The 23356-nt window shown below is 39.7% G+C and overlaps 1 protein-coding gene across 2 annotated transcripts in view; it reads left to right on the forward strand.

Annotated features, from left to right (window-relative positions):
• TRAPPC11 (trafficking protein particle complex subunit 11) overlaps positions 1–21043 on the forward strand; it is a 46910-nt gene extending 25867 nt beyond the window's left edge. For both annotated transcript variants that reach the window (XM_053216268.1, XM_015077175.3), the window contains exons 20-30: positions 379–566; positions 694–842; positions 1023–1144; positions 1675–1794; positions 5339–5404; positions 5515–5671; positions 10027–10138; positions 13027–13118; positions 14109–14242; positions 16082–16249; positions 20031–21043. In XM_053216268.1, the coding sequence (XP_053072243.1) occupies positions 379–566; positions 694–842; positions 1023–1144; positions 1675–1794; positions 5339–5404; positions 5515–5671; positions 10027–10138; positions 13027–13118; positions 14109–14242; positions 16082–16249; positions 20031–20075 (1353 nt within the window). In that variant the 3' untranslated portion in view covers positions 20076–21043. The remainder of the gene's footprint in view (positions 1–378; positions 567–693; positions 843–1022; positions 1145–1674; positions 1795–5338; positions 5405–5514; positions 5672–10026; positions 10139–13026; positions 13119–14108; positions 14243–16081; positions 16250–20030) is intronic.
• The last annotated feature ends 2313 nt before the right edge of the window (positions 21044–23356 follow it).

The following is a 23356-nucleotide window of genomic DNA, read 5'->3' on the forward strand; positions in this document are numbered from 1 at the left end:
TTTGTTAATGGATTTTGTTGAAAGGAATATTTATTCAGTTAATAGTATTATACGTGTCTTTGGGGAAAAAATGTGTGGAATTAGGAATTCGGTTATGAGTGTGCTAATGGTCATGAAAATATTCATGTATCTCACTCAGCAACCACTAATTGAGCATTTGTTATGTCAGGTTATTATCTCCGTTTAAAGGTGAAGCGGGTGGAACCTAGTCAGTGTCATAGCTAACAGATGTCGGAGACAGCTGTACAGCAGGTGTTCTGACTTCACCCTGGGGGGGTCTCTAGATGAACTCCACACACCAGCAATTGCTGTGTAACTCGTCGAGAGGGGATGGTGACAAGTATGAGGTGGCATTTCTGACAACCCTCCGTCTTTCAGATTACTTCGGTCGATCTAGTTCTGGGCCACGAGTCGGGAAGATGTGTGGTTTTAAATTGGCAGGGAGGAGGAGGGGACGCTGCCTCCTCCCAAGAAGCCTTGCAGGCCTCGCGTTCTTTCAAAAGGCGACCCAAGCTCCCTGACAATGAGCTTCACTGGGACAGCATAGTCATTCAGGCCAGCACGATGTAAGTCGACCTTGCTAGGCAGATTGAGGAAGGTCATCTTACTTCTTTTAAATACTTTGAAGAACTTTTTTTTTTAATCGGTTGCTTAGCTAAGGTTTTGGGTTTTTCTCCACCCCCCCCCCCAAAGGATTATTTCCAGAGTTCCAAACATTTCCGTGCATCTGCGGCATGACCCTCCTGCCCTGACGAATGAAATGTATTGTTTGGTTGTGACTGTTCAGTCCCATGAAAAGACCCAAATCAGAGACGTGAAGCTCACCGCTGGTTTAAAACCTGGTAAACATTCCTTTTCCACATTTGATCAGTGTTCATTCAACAGAAAATAAGTATCAGTGGTGTCAACCACAGGAAGTTTGTTTAAAATACGGTCGTGAGAGATGCTCTCTATGCAGTAGTAATTGTTAGGATAATGTCCGAATGCTCCGTATTTTAAAACACTGATATTAACACTTTCAGGACAGGATGCCAATTTAACTCAGAAAACTCATGTGTCTCTTCATGGAACAGAACTATGTGACGAGTCCTATCCGGCTTTACTCACTGACATTCCTATCGGAGACTTACATCCAGGGGAACAGGTGAACTTGGTCACCTATGACTGGGGAGGAAATCAACTAGATTGAGGTTTTAAATATGTAGTGAGTTTTAGAGAACATTGTAACAGCATATTCTGAGACTACAAATGGGATTTAACTAATGCATGTTTTTAACACTTAAATGCGTAAGATGTTTACACATATTTAGATGCATAAGATGTTGTAAGCAGTTTTATACAAGGGGTTTTAGAACAAATGGCCCTGATGTGGAGAATTAGTTGCCTGATAAAATAACTGAATAACATTAAGTTTGTAACTTTGTGAAATAGCCTTTCAAGCAACTTTTACTTCCAAACGAAACACAGTTCTTGGGCAGTTGGGAATGATAATAAAAAAGGTGGGATACTACTGGTTGGTCCCACATATACTGTGGCAAGAACAGCCTGTAAACAGGGTTCAAGAATTTAGTCAGCTGGTATAGTAAACTCCAAAAGGTGGGAACATTATCCTAGAGTATATACCAGGAAGAAATCTCTAAATTATTAAATTAAAATACTTTTATTTTGTTACAGCTGGAAAAAATGTTATATGTTCGCTGTGGAACAGTAGGTTCAAGAATGTTTCTCGTGTATGTTTCTTACCTGATCAATACAACTATTGAAGACAAAGAAATTGTTTGCAAGTGTCACAAGGTATTACTTCTCATGGCTACTTCGGGAAGCGTCATACGTGGGGCGTTCCCTATTTTATGTTTTTTTTTACCTGTAAAATAAGCAGCTTAGGTGCTTGTAGTCTATTACAGATTTTAATTAAACATCTTGGGTTTTTTTTTTTAATCACTTATATTTGTCATAAATGATGTACTATGGCATTCACTGCTCAAACATTAGAAAACTGGCCTCCATGGCTTTTTGTACAATCAGCAGGTTTAGGATCTCATGCAAAAAAGTTTTGAGATTCCAAACCTGTGTGTTTCTTTATAAAGTCGCACATTAGGTAAAATCTGTAAGTTGATTATATGCTGAAGATTTGAGGGGATGGAAGGTCTCCCTTTATGAGATATTTTTTCTATTAAAAAAGATTCTCATGAAAATTGTGTCTATTTAAATGCAGATAGAAGAGGATGAGAATAGCATGGTCATAGTCAGTGCCTTGGAGGCAACTGCTGTCAGCTTTTTGGAGTGTTTTCTGTTGGTTTTCTATTTATAGTGATTTGGGGGCACTGTGTTTTTATTTAGATTTAACCATATTATATATAATTGCTTGTACCCACTTTTAGTAATGGAACATCATGATACTTACTGTCCTCGTAGTCTTATCTGTATTGTTTCAGCCCGTTCTCAGGAATTGATTGATTCCTCAGCCAGCAGAGGAGAAGGCCAATCAGTCTGGGGATTTGTAGTTTGGTCATTGCCCAGAGTCTGGGCCGTCCGCCATAGTACGAGTCAGTAGGAGGCAACACTCATCCTACAAGAGTTAGAAATATTTCCCAAGTGGAAGGGAGGAAGGCATACAATGTATCAGAGATTTCACATAGCCTGACGCACTACAGTGGATCATGGCTGGTGAACTAGGAGGGGAGGGTGCCAATCTCAGCATGGCCTCCTAACGTGTCCACTCAGCCTAGCCATGTAACTGTTTGACCTGAGTTTCCTTATCTACAAAATAAGAACATTCAAGTTCTATACAGCTTTGGAGTCCTATGCCTTGGAAAGGACTTCTGATAATGAAGCTTCTAGTAGACTTGGAACATATCTTTTTAAAATGATTGTTTGCTATGTAGTAACTATCCTGGAATCAAGCTACAACAGTGTGTAATGCTCTCTTTGCCTCAAGACACGATATTTTTGAGGTGCATGCCACTTTTTTTTTGATCCCTTCCATCTACTTCACCCATCCCCCCCACGCACCTCCCCTCCAGTAGCCACCAGTTTGTTCTCTGCAGTTAAGAGCCTATTTTTTTGTTTGTCTTTTTTCCCTTTGTTCCTTTGTTTTGTTGCTTAAATCCCACATGTGAGTGAAGTCATATGGTATTTGTCTTTCTCTGACTTATTTCGCTTAGCATTGTGATGCCTAGCTCCATCCATGTGATTGCAAATGGCAAGTTTTCATTCTTTTTTATAGCTGAATAATATTTCACGGTATATATATACCCCGTCTTTTTTATCCATTTATCTGTTGATGGACATTTGGGCTGCTACAATTTGGCTATTGTAAATAATGCTGCAGTGAACACAGGGATGCATATATCCTTTTGAATTAGTGTTTTGATATTCTTTGGGTAAATGAATATTCAGTAATGGAATTACTATGTCATATGGTAATTCCATTGTTAATTTCTTGAGGAACCTGCAGACTGTTTTCCACAGGGGCAATGCCAGTTTGTATTCCTACCCACAGTCTACAAGGGTTTTGTTTTCTCTACATCCTTGCCAGTACTTGTTTCTTGAGTTTTTATTTTAGCCATTCTGACAGATGTGAGAAGATATCTCATTGTGGTTTTGATTTGCATTTCCCTGATGATGAGTGATGTTGGGCATCATTTCTGTGTCTTTTGACCATCTGTATGTCTGTCTTCTTTGGAGAATTTCTGTCCATGTCTTTTGCCCATTTTTAAATTGGGTTATTTGGTTTTTTTGGTGTTGGGTTGTATAAGCTCTTTATATATCTTGGATACTAACCCTTTATTGGCTGGGTCATTTGCAAACATTTTCTCCTGTTTAGTAGGTTGTCTTTTAGTTACTTTAGGGAGGGATACTAGTTCTGAGGGATAGAAATAGATGTTACACAAAAAAGAATGAGTTGGTCAAATATGTTTGGAAAATATGGGTTAAGAGGTATTAAATGGATATTTTGACTTTAAGACTTAGCACAGCATTGAATTTGCTAATGTGTGTTGAGAATTTCACAAAAGGCTGTGGTGATTATCTTTCAAGATTATTGTACACAGAAGCACTTTTCTCATGGAATATCTATCTTACAGGTCCCAGTGTTACTTGTAAGACATTTTTGGAAACTTAAATGTAAATTATTTTCCCTTCACTGGATTGAATCTCATTTTTACCTTCATGTGTGGAAATTTAAAGTAGGCCACATCTGATCTAGCCATTGAGTTGTTTCTTCATTTCCTTAGATCTTTTCTGTGGGGAAATACTGAGGCCCTGCTTTAGATTCACAGACCCAATGCAGGCGTTTTCTACCACTAATATCCTGCTTATTACACTTTCTTAAAAAGTTAGCTTGATGGTATTGAGAGGAAGTCATTTGAAGTATGTGATAATAATGAACATGGTTTAGGCATTTCACTAGTGCTTTATATATGTTATCTCACTTCATTGTTAACAGCCCCACAAGGATTATGAAACTGAGACTCCGAAACCATGGTTCTTCCTCAAGGTTACCTCACTAACCCCAAGGTCTGCATAGCTAATAGGAATGTGTCCTCCAGGATTAAAACCCACATCCACCTGGCATTATCACAGCCTGAGTTTTTAAATCAACGTGATTTTTAAAAAAGGGTTCTCACTAACAGGGTGGGTGGTTTGTTTCCAAAGACATAGTAAGCCCATTGCTTCTTGAACAGACTGAGGGAGGGATGTAGCGTGTAGGTTAAGAGTACAGACCCCTACGGTCAGATCCAGGTCTGTTTCTGCCTTTGTCACTTACTAGTTATGCGGGACTACTTCAGCTTAAAATAGCGAGTATAATGGCATCTGTTTCCTTGAGTTATTACAAACATTATATAATGCATTAGTTATATAGCGATTATAGCGCTGTTATATTATTATTGTCATTATCATTATTATTAGTCGTCTTGACTTGAGGTGAAGTAAAGAACTTAGACAAAAAGAAAACCCAGATTCTAGGCTTGGCACCACTAGCTTTGTGGCCCAAGGCCAAGCATTGAAACTTCCTTAACTTCTGCTTCGTCCTCTCTAAAATAGTGACATTGCCTGTCCTGCCCACTTTTACTAGATCCTGAGATAAATAACGTGTTAGAAAGCACTTTGCAGTGTGAGCTGTTTTAAAGCCATAAGATAATTTATTAGAAATTGTAGTCCGGTTTCTCTCTATAGGTTTTTATAAATATTATCTGAGGGAAAGCTTCTAGCTTCTTAATATATAAATTGGGATTATTTCTTGATCAGTTACAGATTGTGTTTTGCATGTCTGCTATTTTTAAAACTATTTTTAAGTTTAGAAAAGCCATTGAATGTGCCCTTTAAATTCTTACAGGATGAAACTGTAACTATAGAAACTGTCTTTCCATTTGATGTCGCGGTTAAATTTGTCTCTACAAAGGTATGTTCCTATGAAGCATTTTGGAAATCATTTCAATTATAGAAATTAACAGAAAAAGCAAAATGAATTATTGTAGTTCCAGACAGATCTTTTGTCTTCATTTGTGACAGTTTGAGCACCTGGAAAGGGTCTATGCGGACATCCCCTTTCTATTGATGACGGACCTCTTAAGTGCCTCACCTTGGGCCCTCACTATTGTATCCAGTGAGCTACAACTTGCTCCTTCTATGACCCCAGTGGATCAGCTAGAGTCCCAAGTGGACAAAGGTGAGAATGTGGACCATCCCACTTAATTAGAAGACCGGGGTGTGTGTGTGTGTGTGTGTGTGTGTGTCTGCGTGTGTGTGTGTGTGTGTGTAGGCTAGCAGGGTAAGAGTTAGCTTTTTGCTAATGGAGGGCACTTGAGACTGATAGAAAAGTAAATACATTTAGAATTAAAGTAGAATTAGTATCAGTTACCACCTGTTTGAGTATACCTTATTTTAAAAGATAAGATTTTTGCTACTATAAGGAAGTTACTCAGAAAAATGTACTTGAAAATAAAATAGTATTTTTTCATATTTGGATTTTTTATAGATTGTTTTTTCTTATTGATTTTTAATTAATGTTTACCATATCTTATAATTTGAAATGGTGAAAGACGGTTATTAAAGAAAGTTGGGAAAATATAGAAACATAGACAGTAAGTTTTCTAAATCAACTAAAATAGTTTAGAGAAGAGATTTAAACCCAGGATATTACTTTTCTGGTGCATTATACCTTGGGCTTATATGCTTCTTGAGCTGTTAGAGAAAAATAAAAAAAATTAGTTTGAATGTTAACCCAAGCAAAATTGTGCTCAGCTCTATGATAAGGATAAAGATTGTATGAAAAAAATCACGATGTATTTTTTTTTAAGTTTATTTATTTATTTTGAGAGAGAGAGCACATGCTTGCAGGAGGGGCAGAGGGAGAGGGAGAGAGAGAGAATCCCAAGCAGACTCTGTGCTGTCAGCATAGAGCTCAGTGTGGGGCTCAGTCTTACAAACTGTGAGATCAAGACCTGAGCTGAAACCAAGAGTTGGACGCTTGACTGACTGAGCCACCCAGGTGCCCCCCACCCCCACGATTAAAATCAAATATAAATGAGTCATTTATTTGCTGTATCTGTTTATCTATCTACTACTTGAGTTCAGTGTCGTAAGTCATATAGTTGATTTGCAATACAGATTAAAATTAGATGAGTAGTTTCAGAATTCCAGTATATTTTTTGTGTCCGGCCTGTGAATAAGTTTCAGTATCTATCAATAAATAATCAACAGGTATTTATCAAGTTCACTATCTGGCCCCATGCTAGGTTCTCAAGAAAACGCCAAGAAGAGTTTGTCTCTACAAGAGACATAGTCTTCATAGTCACTTCTGTGCATTTTAGGAAAGTCATCATAAAGGAGGAAAAATAAAATAGATTAAAAAACCTCTTTATTTAAATGCTACAAATAGGTCCTACGTCCTGTAAAGTAATAATACTAGAAAACAATTTTGCTTTCAGAATGCCTTTATAAGTTTTGTTTTTATCTTTTGAAACTTGGTTTTCTCTCATGGTTTTGGAAATCAGTCTGTGGTTCTGCTTTGTTTCTCTGTCCACACTTCTTCCTTTTCTCCTCCCTGGCTAACGTGGAATGATCACGAGCTGTGGAGTCAACGCTGAACTAGATTCCATTCTCTGACCTTCTACCTGCTCTTAGGTTACGTTGGACGGTTCACTTTGTTTCATCACTTGTCAGAGTTAAAGATGATAACATACGTGAAATAGCGTGTATGAGGTAGTCTGTATGAAGTATCTCAGCCCGGTGTTTGTCTCCTCACAGCTCAACCCAAGCTGGCTATCTGTCCATTCTTTGCTGATTCCTTTTCTTACTCCCTAAATGTGGGTCGCTTCCAAGATCCTGACTTTGGCTCATTTTACTTTTTCTACAAGTCTTCACCTGCCATGCAACCTCAGGCTCCCCGCAGTCCCCAGTCCAGAGAGAGGAGTCAGTGTATACTTGGCCCCAGGTAGAAACCACAGAAACAGACCAGACTCCCTCTTACGTGCGCATCCATCCTGGCGCCACGTTCTCCCTTCTGCACGTCTCTCGAATCCAGCTTCTCTCCATTCTCACCGTCTCTCATCTGGCCTTCAGAAACACCTTCTTAACCGCTTTCCTCTTTGCCATTCTCTCCCCTAGTCTGCCTTTCATATTGCTGCCAGAGACTGAGTTCTCAAAAAGCAATTTTGAACTTGTTTTTCCTTCTTAGAAAACCTCACGACCTACCAGACCTTTCCCTGGGAAGCTTCCCTTTCTAGCTTCTTCTGTACAAGGCTCCCTACTTCCTCTTCCTCTTTCCCAGACTTTGGCCAAGCCCAGATTTGTACATTCAGCAAACACTACCTCCATATGGTTTTGAACATGTTAGTACGTCTGTCCAAAACCCTTTCCTTTTTCTTTCCACCTGATCAACTCTTGTTTGCTCTTTCGGTCTCATGTAAGCTTTGACTTTTTGATCTTCCTAAGCGGGACTAGATAATCTTCTTTCTTTGCTCCCAGAGTTTCTTTACATCTGTTATGACACTTATCCACTTATATTGTAATAGTTTACTTACTCTTATGGCTCCCCTACTACACTATGTGCTCCTTTAGAGCAGGAGCCATGACTTACCCCTTTTTGTATTGGCAGCCTCAGCTGCATAGTAGTTGCTTAATAAATGTTTGTTAAATGAATGAACAAATACCTACCTTGAATTTCCCATTACTCGTTTCCTATTGCTGCTGTAACACATTATCACAAAGTTAGTGCTTAAAACAACACAGATTTATTATCCTAACGTTCTAGAGGTCAGAAGTCCTAAAATCAAAGTGTTGGTGATGTATCCCTTCTAGCTCTGGGGAACACCCTTTTCCTGCCCTTTTGAGCGTTCAGAGGCCATCTGGATTCCTTGGCTCATGGTTCCTTCCTCCGCCTTCCAAACCAGCAGTGTAGCATCTTCAGATGTTTCTCCTTCTGACCTCTGCTTCCATTGTCACATGTTTTTCCTCAGATTTCCTCCTACCTACCACTTTCCCTCAGAACCCTTGTGGTTACATTGGGCCCAATTGGAGAATCCAATATAATCTTCCTATTTTAAGATCCTTATCTTAATCACAGCTGTAAAATCCTTTCTGCTGTGTAAGGTACCACATTCACAGTTCTGGGAATTATGGTGTGGATATCTTTGGGGAGGGGGTGGCATGGCTTTATTCTTTCTGCCACCTCCAAGGACACCAGCACTAATACATTACAAACTTTGTATTTGACACATTAAAGATGACAACTTTCCTAGGTCATAAAGTTGACCCCAATGTTAATTGTTAATAAACGTTGTGATCATTTTTGTTAACTTCTTAGAATTAAGGAAGGCTTGAGCTGGGGAGAAGCAATATGAATGTCCTGGGTTTTTAAAAAAGGTATCTTGGGGCGCTTGAGTGGCTCAGTCAGTTAAGCATCTGACTCTTGGCTTTGGCTCAGGTCTTGATCTCTCGGTTCGCAGGATCAAGCCCCATGTTCGGCTCTGTGTTGACAGCGTGGAGACTGCTTAGGATTCTCTCTTCTCTCTTTCTCTGCCTTTCCCCCGTTCTCTCTCTATCTCTCTCTCTCAAATAAACTTTAAAAAAATGAAAAGAAAACGGGGCAAGGATCCTGAATTAAAAAAAAAAAAAAGGTATCTTAAGAGGTTTAAATTGATGTATGTTTTACTAACTGGGCTACAGTATCATTTCCTAGTCCTTAAAAATTACTTAGAAGTGGTTAGAGATTGGCCCAGCATTTTCCCCTTTGACTTCTAGTATCTGCTCACAATCGTAACTAGTAATTTATCACAACCTTCTTCAGTAGAGAACCATGAAAACAATTAGTTAATGTTTAGAGACCTTGTTATTACTGTTTGAAAGTTTCACCCACAGATTTGCCCAGGTCAGTTGGGCACTGTTGCCAGCTTGCATCGAAGGCACTGCAGGCTGGGAGGTGCTGATGGCAGGGAGGGCTTGGTTCAGACGAACCTTTATCTTGGCGTCAGGAGTTTAGGCTACAGTTGGCAAGAGGAAAGCAGCCTTGTATGAGAGGTAAGTCACCACATTAGGCAATAATGAGGCAACATGTAATGTATTTCCATTTGATGGTATCGCTAATATGTGTTTGTCAGAGAAAGCCAGAGTTGCCTGGAATGACATTTTGAGTACCTAAAAGGTTAACTAAAAATTTCTTTTTCCCTACTGTGAAATGTTTCCTTTAGAGACATGAAATAATTTGTAGAAAGAAAAATAATCACCAGATGGTATTATTCCAACTCCAGACTTTGCCCTGTCATTAGTTCCTATAGGATCTTGTCACAGACCTACAGCTGCTTTGCTGAGTTTTATTATAATGGAATATTGATATATTAGAAAAAACACTGGATAGGGACTTTGTGACCTTGAAAAAGTCATTTAACATCTCTGAGCCTTAGTTTTTAAGTCTCTACAAATAATGTATAACTGATATTCTTTTTTTGTTATATTACTTAAAGGTAAAACTCTTCTTTCATAGAGGAAATCGTTGCATAGGATTATAAAGATTATTCCTTATAGTTGTCTTACAGACTGGAGAGAGTGCTAGTGAATGCTTTTGTCTTCAGTGCCCATCTGTTGGAAATGTTGAAGGTGGAGTAGCAACTGGTCATTATATTATCTCCTGGAAGAGGTGAATCAGCCCTATCTCTTATTCCTTCTCTGTCCTATTCTACTGCCTTTATTATTTGTCATTGTCATTTAATATTTGAAAGCTTCTGTCAGTCCTGGAGAGAAGACTAGAAGTCACATGCTATCACTAAATGTTTGTCAAGAACACAAAGATTAAAAAGGATAATTAAACTTTTATTTGTATTTGTCACAATTTGTGACCTGTATACTGATGAAATTTTAACCAAGCGAATTCTCATGACAGGACCATTAAAAACATCAAGAGAAACTGTTCTTATTTGCATTCAATAGGATTGTCTACATACAAAACCCAAGGGAATCAACAAATTATTTCCATTATAGGAGTTCCAGCAAGGTTGCTGGATATAACATCAATATACAAAAATCAGTTGGCTTTCTATATATCAGTAATAAACCTCCAGGCAATATACTTGTAAAACAGGTATCATTTAGATGATAACAACAATTATAAGGTAAGTAAGAATATATCAAATAGAAAATGGGTATTGCCGTTATGGAGAAAATTATAAAACTTTAAAACATTAAAGGAAGTCCCTACATGGGACATACACATAATTGTCTTGGGTAGGATTTGGATAAGATCTGATATTGTTTGTTCTGTAAGTCACTGCAATTTGCTTCAGGATCTCAATAGCTTGTTTTAGTTTGTTTTTGTGGAGCTTGACACTGTTGATTTTAAAGCTTATATGGAAAGGCAAAAACTCAGAAATAGTCGAGATACTTCAGAAGAAAAACTAATAAGCAAGGATACTTGGCTCTTCTAAATTCCCAGACTTAAGGTAAAGCTACAGCAGTCATTGCTGTGGTATTGGGATGGGAATATGTAAATAGGCCAGTGGAACAGAAGAGAGAGTCTAGAAATAGATCCACACATATGAAAATTATGTTTTAGGGAGGTAGCATTGCAAATCAGTGGAGATCTGGTAATTGGTGGTAAACAATTGGGTATCCTTGTATCTCTACACTGTGTATAAAAATTAATTCCAGGCATATTAAAATTCTAATTGTGAAAAGCAAAACGTTACTACTTTTAGTAGAAAATAAGAGAATTGTTTTATGACTTTGGAATAGGGAAGAGTTTCTTTAAATAAGACATAAAAAGTGTAAGCCTCTAAACTTGATGAATTTGATTTGTTAAAATTAAGCTTCTTAGTTCATTAAAAAATACCTATAAAAATACAAATTGGGAAAAGCTATTTACAACATGGAAAACTGAGAAAGCATTAGAATTCATATCAAGAACGTATACGAATCATAAGAAAACCAAGTCTCCTAACAGAAAGTTGAGCAAAATCTTGAGTATGCGGTGTTAAGAGAAACAGAAGAGGCCAGATGGCCAGGAAACATAGGGAGAAAATGTGCTGCCACTAATTTGGAAAAATAAAAGGGGTTAACAATGCAAAGTTTGTCAAAAAAGGTAGAGTATAAAATAGAACAGTTACTTTGGAAATCCATTCAGGAGGGCTAGGTGAAACTGAAGATATCTATATCCCTCATAGAAAAGGTCTCAAACAAGTACACAAAGATATATGTAAGAATGTTCATAGCACCTCTGATTATAGTAGTAAAAAGTTACAAACTAAATATCCATCAACAGGAAAATGGACAAACTATGGCATGGTCATAGAACGGAATGCTATGTATCAGTGAAAATCGATGAACCAGAGCTGCTCCTGTTAACCATTAGTATTAAGGGAACAAAGCAACTGCAAATGTTGAAAATATGAACAAATTGCATGTATGTAATATTGGGAAACATGTAAAACACTGCACATTTCTTAGGGCTACTTTCATAATTTTGAAAAGTATAAAGAAATACGTAGCAATGATGACTCCCAAGTTAGTACTTCTAGGGCACAGGTGCAAGCAGGAAGGGGCACGTGGGGAGGTTCAACTATATTGTGATGTTTTCTTAGGCTGGGAGGTAGATATGTGATATTTCATGTGTGAATTTCTTGGCTCAATTTTTTCATAAATTTAAAAACTGCGAATGAGACATGAAAAACGAGAAAGGAAAAATCATGGACTTATTTTTTTTAAAAAGCTAAGATCTTTCTTTCTCCCACTTCTGAATTTACCACATCGAAGTTTAGTTTAATTTATGTTTACAGGAATTAAAATAGGAATTTGAAGGCACTGCTTACTCATCCCATCACGTTACTGTAATACCATAAAGACCTACTAATGAAGAGGGGTTAGATGTGTTCGCCTGGGGCTTTTGTGGTGTAATAATTTGTACCCAGTGTCAGCTGTTCCACATCTTGATCCAGACTCTCCCCAAGGCCAGTTCTCGGGAGCCAGCCAGCCGCCCTGTGGTTCCCGTCCTAACTGTGACACAGGGGAAGATATTTGACAGTTTCATAATGTTACTCACTTTATCTCCGTGATGTCAGAATGCTGCTTTTTTATTGGTAGTAAAATACTTTTTGTTCTTTGGTTTCTATTCTGTACTTTGGGTGTAGCTAGGACGGTACACTTGGAAGTGGTCTGGTGCTCGGCCTCGAACTGGCCACAGGGGGAGAAGGTCTTTGTCATAAGGTCAGTCCGCGTGCTCCCACCCACGCTGAGCGCTCTGCTACCACGCCCTGTGTTAAATGGTGGGTTTCATGGTATGGCTGATTCACATTCTGGCCCCTGGACCAAACAGCAGCCCTGGGTTATACCATCGATTCATTGGAAACATTCAGAACCCAAACGGGATTCTAAAAGCCTTTTCTTCACTAAACCACTTCCAGGAATAAAGTTTTAGGAGATGTTTAAGCCCTTTCTGTTTCCTTTGAAACAAGTTTGTGAGTATATACGTGGCCTGTTTTTGATTCCACGTTTCACATAAAATGCGGATTTGAAAGATTCCCTTTTCTGTCACAGGACCTCCGCCATGGGAAACGTCCCTGTCATCAGTACTGCCATCACTCTGCCACACGTGATCGTAGAAAACATTCCCCTCCATGTGAATGCAGGTAACGGCACCAACTTGTACTTGGTAAAAAGAATCTAGTGAGAATACTTATTTTAGCTTCTAAGATTTAAAACTACTTTTATTACAAAAAATGCCCAATGTTTACAGAAGTAGATTATGATCAGTCTTGTTTCATCTGTACCTCAAGCTCCTCCTCCTGCCTTATTTTAAAGCAAATCCCAGATATTATTTCATCTATCAGTATTTCTGTATTAGTGGCTCTTTTTCTAAACATCATCACAATTCTATTGTCATCACCTTAAAAATTAGCAATAATTCCTTAATATTAATTGCCAAATTCCAGTGTCGCAGTTTCCCTAGTTGACTTTGAATGTTCTTTATTGTTTTAAGGTCTCATCACTGCAGCTGGTGGATGTCTCATACTTTTGAAATCTCTGGGCGGGCAGACTCCCTCCCCACTCCCTCACCTCCTTCACCACCCCCCCCCCCCCCCACTTCTTCCTTGCTATTTATTGAAGAAATGGAGTTAGTTGTCCTGTAGAGCGTCCCACAGTCTGGGTTTTGCTGATTGCATTGTATCATTTTTAAGTGTCCCTGTAAGTTGGTGGTTACATCTGTTGTCTTGATCAGATTCAGGTTCAAGTTTTTGGCAAGAATACTTCATAGTTAATGGTATGTGCTCTCATCAAGAGACACATGATGCCTGTTATTCTTCTTGAACCATGATGGATAGTTAGGGACATGTTTTATAGATTCAAAAAATTATTCCTAAAGTATAATTCAGTTCCTGACAGCCAAGACCCTTTCTAAGTCATTCAGCTTTAGAAGGAGACTTGATTCTGTTTAGCCTGTTTTATCACAGTCCCATGGCTGTTGTCCAGACCAAGAATGTGCTTCTTTAGCAAGAGTGCAGTATTAGCACTAATTTAAATAACCTCATGTCTACAGAATGAGATTCATTTACAAGAAGAACTCATAAATGGTACACCGTTTTCTTTAACCAAGAGAAATGTGTCGTCTTTCTCTGCAGATCTGCCATCGTTTGGGCGTGTCAGAGAATCCTTACCTGTCAAGTATCACCTACAGAACAAGACTAACTTAGTTCAAGACGTGGAGATTTCTGTGGAGCCCAGTGATGCCTTCATGTTCTCTGGACTTAAACAGGTATAGGGCCTATCGCATTGGGCTGCTTGTGTAGACACAGAGGTGTGGCCAGGAAATGGAGAGCTATGTACTTAGTTTTTACAAATGAACTGATAAGGCTGATTATGGTCCCTGTTATTTTGATAATAGGAAATTTTTCATCACCTTTAAATATTAAGTACAAGTTGTGTAGCAGCGGATTAAGTGGACAACCCTTTTCACACAGAGATCATACATATAAGTTCTTTCTTTCTGTAAAACGAGAATGCACAAATCCTCAGAGTATAATAGACTTTCTGAAAATTTTAGATTTCCCTTTTATTACCACTGTGTGTGTGTCTGTGTGTCTGTGTTTGTCTTTTAACTTGAGGCCTAGAAACCTGACTACCCATATTAAAAGCCTGATTCTCTGGGGCGCCTGGCAGGCTCAGTTTGTAAAGCATGTGATACTTAATCTTGGGGTCATGAGTTCAAGCCCACACTGGGCATGGGTCCTATTAAAATTAAAATTAAAAAAAAAAATAAAAAAGCCCGATTCTCTTCTGAACTATCAGTGAAATTTTTTAGAGATTTTTAACCTTGCATAGAATTTACTTATCTTTGGCGCATTTAGACATAATTTTATATTTACACATAAAAATAAATTATTCAGGTGTTTTGATTCACCCATTCAAATCAGAGGTGGACTCCACATTTTTTGAGTGGAACATACACTTTCAGGCAAAACCAGTTTCCATGAGAATACTGTTTTCTGTCAAAGTTGATAATAGATGCCCCTCAAGAGTCAGTAAATACGTTTTGTTAACAAGGGCATAATTAGAGGAACAAACATGTCATAATACTTAGAAGTGTCTACCTTGACTAGTCATTTTTGCTGTGCATATTCTGGGTGCTAGGTTTGTTGTGAAATGTAAAATAGAATTCTTGGGGTGCCTGGGTGGCTCAGTCGGTTAAGCGTCTGACTTTGGCTCAGGTCCTTGAGTTCGAGCCCGGCCTCGGGCTCTGTGCTGAAGGCTCAGAGCCTGGAGCTTGCTTCAGATTCTGTGTCTCCCTCTCTCTGCCCCTACCCCGCTCGTGCTCTGTCTCTCTCTGTCTCTCAAAAAGAAATAAAAACATTAAAAAAAAATAGAATTCTATACGAAGTAGACTGTAAGTCCATACACTAATTTAAGTTTATAACATATAGTACATGTCGTATTAGCTGTTTTGTGTTGGGTACACACACGTTATCTTTGACACGTATATAACGTATGTACTCATTTGCAAATGCGTAAGCTTTTCTTGAGTGTCCTGATCCTTTTCACATACTGACTTACAAATAAATAATGCACGATACCAAAATCTTACCTTTGTGATCTTTTCTAAAGTATCACTAAAATTTTCCAAACATCTTTTTTTCCCGATAGTATTTACCTCACTACAAAGATAAAATCCCGAAAACACCAGAAACAACTAGCTTGCCTTCTGTTGACATAGTATTTACAAAGATACCTTCCTACAAATTATCTCATGGCATAAGTGACTATAAAATCTACATGGTTGAGACATAGAAAATGTCAGTCCATCTAGCGTTCCCCTTTTTAAGCTGGTACAAATTGCCATTTAGATCTTGGTAGAAACTGTAGAAGCTGAGATGATCACGCACGTATTTTTTGCATATTTATTATGTGTGTGGTCCTAGTCTCATCCTAATTCAGCCCTATTAGTAGCATCTGTCTGGAAAGTGGAATAGGAGAGACAGCACATTTCACCAGAAAGATGTGGGTGTCCAGTGATTTCTAAATAACTAAGGGGTGATACCATGAAGATGCTGTAAGTGTATATACTGATTATCTTTCTCTACCATTTGTTATGATGTAGATTCGACTGCGTATCCTCCCAGGCACTGAACAGGAAATGTTATATAATTTCTATCCTCTAATGGCCGGATACCAACAACTGCCATCTCTCCACGTCAATCTGCTTAGATTTCCTCACTTCACAAATCAGCTGCTCAGGCGTTTTATACCTACCAGTATTTTTGTAAAGGTAAGTCTTAGGACTTCTAAATCTCCTGTCTGGAACACAGACCAAAGGTGGCTTTTCATGTAAGCTTCTCAACGATATTTTGAGACTGATAGTTTTGTTTTGTTTTGTTTTGTTTTTTAACGTGTATTTATTTTTGAGACAGAGAGAGACAGAGCATGAACAGGGGAGGGTCAGAGAGAGAGGGAGACACAGAATCCGAAACAGGCTCCAGGCTCTGAGCTGTCAGCACAGAGCCTGACGCGGGGCTCAAACTCACGGACCACGAGATCATGACCTGAGCCAAAGTCGGGCGCTTAACCGACTGAGCCACCCAAGCGCCCCATGACTAACTGATAGTTTTGACGTGTATCATATGAATTTGGCAGTATTGCTTTTCGTTTCTGTAAAGTTGCTATTATTTTACAGAATCTAATTTCCAAGGTTTTTATTCCCTCAGGTAAAAATGATTTACCTTTACAGTATCCTTAGACAGGTTTTTCTCTTTGGCTTATAAGTAAAGCATATTTTTAAGTTGTGGTTAGTTTATAACTAATTTTTAATCAAAATGGATTAACTTTCTAAATATGACCCTTGAGCTTTCCTGACTCTCTATGTAATACTGGATTGGGGTCTTTTCTGAAAATGGTCCTGTGTTGGAAACTGTAGTCTGGTTTAATGTTTTGATTTTTTTTTACAATGGTACCATTTCCAGGTTCCTGCAGTAAAGGAATGTGTAGGATGGTCGTGGTCAGTGTGGGAAGGAGTGAATCGGGCCACACAGGTGGTTTGTTTAGCACAGTGCTCACCTCCAGTGAAGCCGTTCTCGATGCCTAAAATTAAGGCTTCCCTCCAGGTGGTTGTGGTTTCCTCAGTCACTCAGATATAAAAGTTTGGAGGAACTGTCCCTTCTTTGTATAATCTGGGATTGGGTACATTTTACATTACTCTGTATTAATGTAGCCTTCATAATCTTCCTAGCTTTTATCTTTCCAGACTTACACTACTTCTTATTTACATTTGCAAAAAAAGAACTTATTAATGTTTCCAAGCACCATACTTTGATTAAAAAAACCACTTTTTTTTAATGCTTATTTATTTTGGAGAGAGAGAGACATACAGAGAATCTAAAGCAGGCTCCAGGCTCTGAGTTGTCAGCACAGAGCCCGATGCGGGGCTCAAACCCATGAACCGCGAGATCATGACCTGAGCTGAAATTGGACGCTTAACCGACTGAGCCATCCAGGCGTGCCCTAAGCACCATACTTTTAAACTATAAAAGAAAAATCTCATAATTCTAGATCTGTTTAAAAAAAGTAGCTTTTTAAGAGACTTTATTATTATTTTTTTTTTGAGCAGTTTTAAGTTCAGAGTAAAATTGAGTGGAAAGTACAGAGGTTTCCTGTTCACCCCCTGCGCTCCCCACCCCCCAATAGCAGTGGCTTTTTTAACATCTCTGCCCATTCACATTCTGAAGCTATGTCTGTTGCTCTTCCTCCCTGCCATGTCTGAGGTCACCTCGTGGGGAAAAAAATCTCATGACAGGGGTGGGGAGCACTGGGGAAGTGATGGCCTCTGATGTCCTTTTCGCCGTTGACCTTCTGAGGTCTGCCGTTCCCAAACTCAGAAGTGCAGCTTAATAAGCGTGAGAGCGTGTATCAACGTAGACAGAGGTGCACAAACACAGCCTGTTTGAGGTGTGAGAGTGGATTGATTTGAGGAATCAGGATTTCAGGTCCACCAATTAATCTCCTCCATTCCTTTCCCTGTGGGGCTCCCTACACCCCACCCAGTCCCAGCTCCTGCTGGTTCAGTCTTCTCATTTTCTTCCACAGTAAACCTCTTCTGGGTAGTCCTTTAATCTAAGGAAAGGTTCCAGAACAATAAACATTTGCAAGGTTTAACGTAACTAACGTGCCCTTTTGAACTGCCATGCTCTTTTTTCTAAATCCATGTACTACCTTCTAGTAGCTTGACTACTGCCAGAAAAGTTGGCTGGGATCCTCAGAGCCAGCTCCTTTATCAGGGAGAGTCAGAACTACAGTTGTTTTACTTGTCACACTAAGGACAGTGACTAAGGGTTTCCCTTTTCCCACTTAGCGAACAGTCCTACTCGCGCTGTACATCCCTTCACATCTTTGCTAAACTTGAGCGCCGTGCTGTTCAGTATGACAGCCACTGGCCACGTGTGCCCTGTCAAGATTTAAATTAAAATTAATTATAATTTAATTTACTTTAAAAAGTAGTTGCACCAGCCCCCCTTGAAGTGCTCAGGAAGTCAGCGTTCTGGTGGCTACCACGTTGGACAGCACTGACACAGAGCATTTCCATCATCACAGAAAGTTCCGTTGGACGGCGCTTCCCTCCTTCGAAGCTGGATGAATATTTTTCTTCCTTTGAAAAGTACATTCCAGTCTTCTCGTTGCATAACGTTCTTGTCTTCTGTTTCTGTTTGTAAAGCTGTGTTTCATAAGGATTTAGCCACGTTGAGCCATTATTCTTTTTCTAAAACTGAACATCCTCTGTCAGTACTAAAGATGACATGACGTATAAAAAAAAGACCAGCACCTATGCTTTCATTCCTTCCGTTCCTGCCTCAGATGTCAGAGGCCTAACTTATACAAGCACACACGTACATATACGCACACACATGCACACATACACACACACATACGTGCATAAAACGCACAGCAACAAAACCGAAGACAGGAGTGCTCCCTTCCTTACCTCAGGGAGTCCCCTGGGGATCATTCTGCATAAAGCATAGTAAATGGCTTTTGGTGATGACATTATCACACTGTTCTGTTTCATGTCTTGAATGCCATCTCTGTCGTGCATTACCACAAAGGTCTGCTGACATACATCTGCTTGATCAAATTATTTGCAAGAATTTCACTTTGGGGGCTAAGAGTCAGTCGGTTAAGTGTCTGACTCTTGATTTCGGCTCAGGTCACGATCTCACAGTTTGTGAGTTCAAGCCCCAAGTTAAGCTCTGTGCTGACAGTGTGGAGTCTGCTCATTCTCTCTCTCTCTCTCTCTCTCTCTCTCTCTCTCTCTCTCAAAACAAATAAGTATTTTTTAAAAAAAAGTTTCATTTTGTCAGTTACTTGATGACACCCTGAGGTGTTGCTAACCTGTCAGAAGTTTGATACCCTAAGTACAGTTACAGTATCTTTTCTTCCTGCTTAGCCTTTACTCTGCTCATGTGATGGTTTAAGTTTTTCCAGTGACCTTGGGGAAGGGGAAATTTTTGTTTTCATCTACTGCTTCTATCCTTGCACTGTTCATTGTTAGACACCGTAGTTCATCGCGGATTGCTCTTTCTCAGACAGGAGACTGGGAGACCTTGAATCCCCAAGAACTTGTCTATCAGCTCAGGTTTGTCGCCTGCGTAAAGCTTGAGGTGCAGGAGGGCCCTGAGCAAGAGAGAATAAAGCTACCACTTAAGCGGGAATGGTAACTAGGTTCCCTCTCACCCACTCCCGGTGATAGAGTAGCTGCTAGAAAACAAGGTGAAGAGAAACAGTGCCTGCGGCGGATTTGGCAGGTGGGCGTGTGTGGCCAGCAGGTGACGTCTGTGGTGTCAGAGGGAACGAGGGGGGAGCACCTAGGCTTGCCGTCGGCCATCCCCAGGTTCAAGTGCAGAGAGACTGGGGTGGGAGAAGGAGAAAAACAATGTGATTCTGATACTTGTACGCTTTATTCTGTTTTTGGGACACAGTTCCAAGAATTTCAGAATCTTTTCAATTCATAGAGCTTTTGTTGTTACTGTGTTGTAAACCTGTTTTGTTTTCCCACTTTAAAGCCACAGGGTCGACTCATGGATGATGCCTCTATTGCCGCGGCATGATGCTCAAGACTGGCCGTCGGTCGTTCTTACAGAGAAGGTGTCCAGAACTGTATGTTTTTCATTGTGAACTATATCTTTGATCATGGTAAAGTTAATCTTTTCTATTTTTTGATGGATGTTATACCAACTGTTTGGAGGAGCTCATGCTTAAAATATTAGGAAAATCTATCCTCTCTTCTAGTTTCACTAATAAATATTTGAAATCTCTCAGTGCGACATGGAAGGATGTCAGACCATTGTTATTGTTAGAAGCCATTTTATGAATAGTAAGTTCTCTTAAAAGTAAGTGATTTGCATGTGCAATATTGGAGGAAACGTAAGCATCCCAAATACGAGTGGCCAAGGAGAGGAAAATGCCCTAGTGTCTGCCCCAGCGAAGTTCTGAATCCCCGTGAGTCACTTTGAGAGTTGACTGAACTGGAGATACGCCCATCCTCACCGACTGGATGTGTGCTGAGAATACATACATATAAACTCATAAGCAGCTGTATGACTGATCCAGAAAACTTCCAGAAAGTTTTAATCAAAGCAATTTAAAAGCTGTCTAAAAAAAAAAAAAAAAAAAATCTTTGCTTGGCACCAAAACATGTGAAATAGGTTGAGCTTGTAGCCCAAATGTGGATCAGTTATGAAACAGGTTTGTATTTGTAAGTGTGTTAACAAGATTTTTGTCTGTCAGGATCTAAACTATAAGGATGTGATTATAAGCTGAATTTCTTAAGCAAACCGTTTTTGAAAAAGATACAAGGTCTAAATGAGAGCTTTAGTTATATTGGGCCGTTTCAAAAGGAACAATTTAAAACTCTTGGAAATTCATGTAAATAAAAATCATATTGTGGAAATTTTCTTCTGTTAAAATATCTTAATTTAAAACTTACCAGATTTCCTGGAAAATTTTATTATTTAAAAGTGTAGGAGTTGTAAAAAGGAAGCAGTGATGTAAATAAATATGTTCTCTTCTCTTTCAAGTATGCTCGTCTATATCTTTTATTTATTTTGAGCCTGTTTGATTTCAACTTCACAAAGCATCTTTTACTAAGAATACTGCTGCCTGAGGTCTAGGGAGAGCATAGGATTGGAAATTAGGAGCTCTGCATTCCCGAACTGACTCTGCTAACCTTCCAGGAGACCGGACAGTGGGATTGGTGGTCTTAGGAGGACGTGAGTTCCCTGCGGTCTTGGTTTTTCAGATAGAGGCCACGGGGAGCTCGTCTCCACAGTCAGGTTGTCCGGGGTCAGATCCTGGTTCTGCTGCTTGCTTGTGAGGTCTGTTCCAAGTTACTTACCCTCTGTGTGTTTTGGTGTTCTTATCTGTAAGATGTAGGCGGTGGTACTACCCATCTCCTAGGCTTAGGAGGAGAGTAACAATTACTGCATGAGAAGAGCTTGGAAACAGCTGACACACAGGAGTGCTCAACCAGTGACATCTATCATATTATTATCATTATTATTATTAGAAGACTGAAGATGATATTCATGCACCTCCTGGAGGGTTCATGTACAGAATTTGTTGATGTTTATGTAGTTCAGTTCTACGTACATGAGCATATATGTGTGCACATATATATAACATATGTAAGTGTCTAAAACCGTGAGCAAAAATGCCATGGAACAATATATTCTATATACTCTTGTATTATATATCCTGTACTTCATGACCCACTAATGGGACATAATCTGCAGCTTGAACCATTCACAGGTTCCTTTGAATTTGAAGATGGTCTGATGCAGAGCTTATGTAATAAAGATCTCACGTGTTAACACTGCTGTCGTCAAACACGAAGTAGGTGTTAGAACAAATGAATCACCGGCACTCCTGTAAAAACGGTTAACGTTATTGTGAGCGTGATGTGTGCAACTCTGTGCTCCTACAAACGCACCAGACGCACAGCTCCGCGCCTCCCCTCATCTTCCTTGGAGCTGGCAATAGAGTAACCCTTCCCCAGCCAGGAGTTCTCCCAGACCAGGAGTGCTCCTGTTTTCTTATTTTCTACTCAAAAATACATGAGATCAGCAGCTTCCCCGGGCCCCAGAATCAAAACTGCCGCAGTGTTTTCAGAGCTGCTGATTAACTCAGGTTACAAGGGTCAAAGGGGACCTCACGGTCTTTCCCTTCCTGCCTCCGTGCCATCAGCCACAATCATCTGTGTGCGTGGAAATCTCTTACTTTCTGTTTTTTACTGGGTACCGTTTGGTTCTCAGTATTGCTCTCCACCAATTCAGGGGTATACATTTTTAATTAAAGAATTACATTTTGGGGGAGGTATCCATGGAACTTTGACTCTTTTTTTTTTTTTAATTTTTTAATGTTTATTTTTGACACAGAGAGAGACAGAGCATGAACGGGGGAGGGGAGAGAGAAAGAGGGAGACACAGAATCTGGAGCAGGCTCCAGGCTCTGAGCTGTCAGCACAGAGCCTGATGCGGGGCTCGAACTCATGGACCGCGAGATCATGACCTGAGCCAAAGTTGGACGCTCAACCGACTCAGCCACCCGGGTGCCCTATGTCATGATGGCGAGCACTACTAGAGATGAGATGATCAGTGTCAAATGTCACGAGGAAGATGAGGATGATAATGTCTTGGGGAGGAAAAATTCAAATTTTTTTAATTAAAAAAATTTGTTTTAATGTTTTTATTTATTTTTGAAAGACAGAGCACAAGCAGGGGAGGGGCAGAGAAAGAGGGAGACACAGAAGCCGTAGCAGACTCCAGGCTCTGAGCTGTCAGCACAGAACCAGATGTGGGGCCTGAACTCACGAACCATGAGATCATGACCTGAGCCGAAGTTGGATGCTTAACCAACTGAGTCATCCAGGCGCCCCTTTCAATTCTCAGTTTGCCTAAACCCGTATTTTATGATCCTAAAAGTTCAGTTTGCAATTTAAACTCAGTTTTCCTCAGAAAAATCTTAGGTTCCTTATCCTCAAATTCTTTAAATGATTTTATGGAGCTTGACTCTTAGAGTAGATTTTTAAAAATGTTTTTCATGTTACTTGAAGGAGGGATTCTTTAGTTTTAATTCACTCATGTCTTTCATGGCCCAGGTTATATCTCCATCCCAAATATAAAATGTCTTCCAGTCGAGATACTGTCCCTAATAATAGCTGTTAAGAATTTTGGGGCGCCTGGGTGGCGCAGTCGGTTAAGCGTCTGACTTCAGCCAGGTCACGATCTCGCGGTCCGGGAGTTCGAGCCCCACGTCAGGCTCTGGGCTGATGGCTCAGAGCCTGGAGCCTGTTTCCGATTCTGTGTCTCCCTCTCTCTCTGCCCCTCCCCCG

The sequence above is a fragment of the Acinonyx jubatus genome, chromosome B1 (assembly GCF_027475565.1).
Source record: "Acinonyx jubatus isolate Ajub_Pintada_27869175 chromosome B1, VMU_Ajub_asm_v1.0, whole genome shotgun sequence".
NCBI classification, from domain to species: domain Eukaryota; kingdom Metazoa; phylum Chordata; class Mammalia; order Carnivora; family Felidae; genus Acinonyx; species Acinonyx jubatus.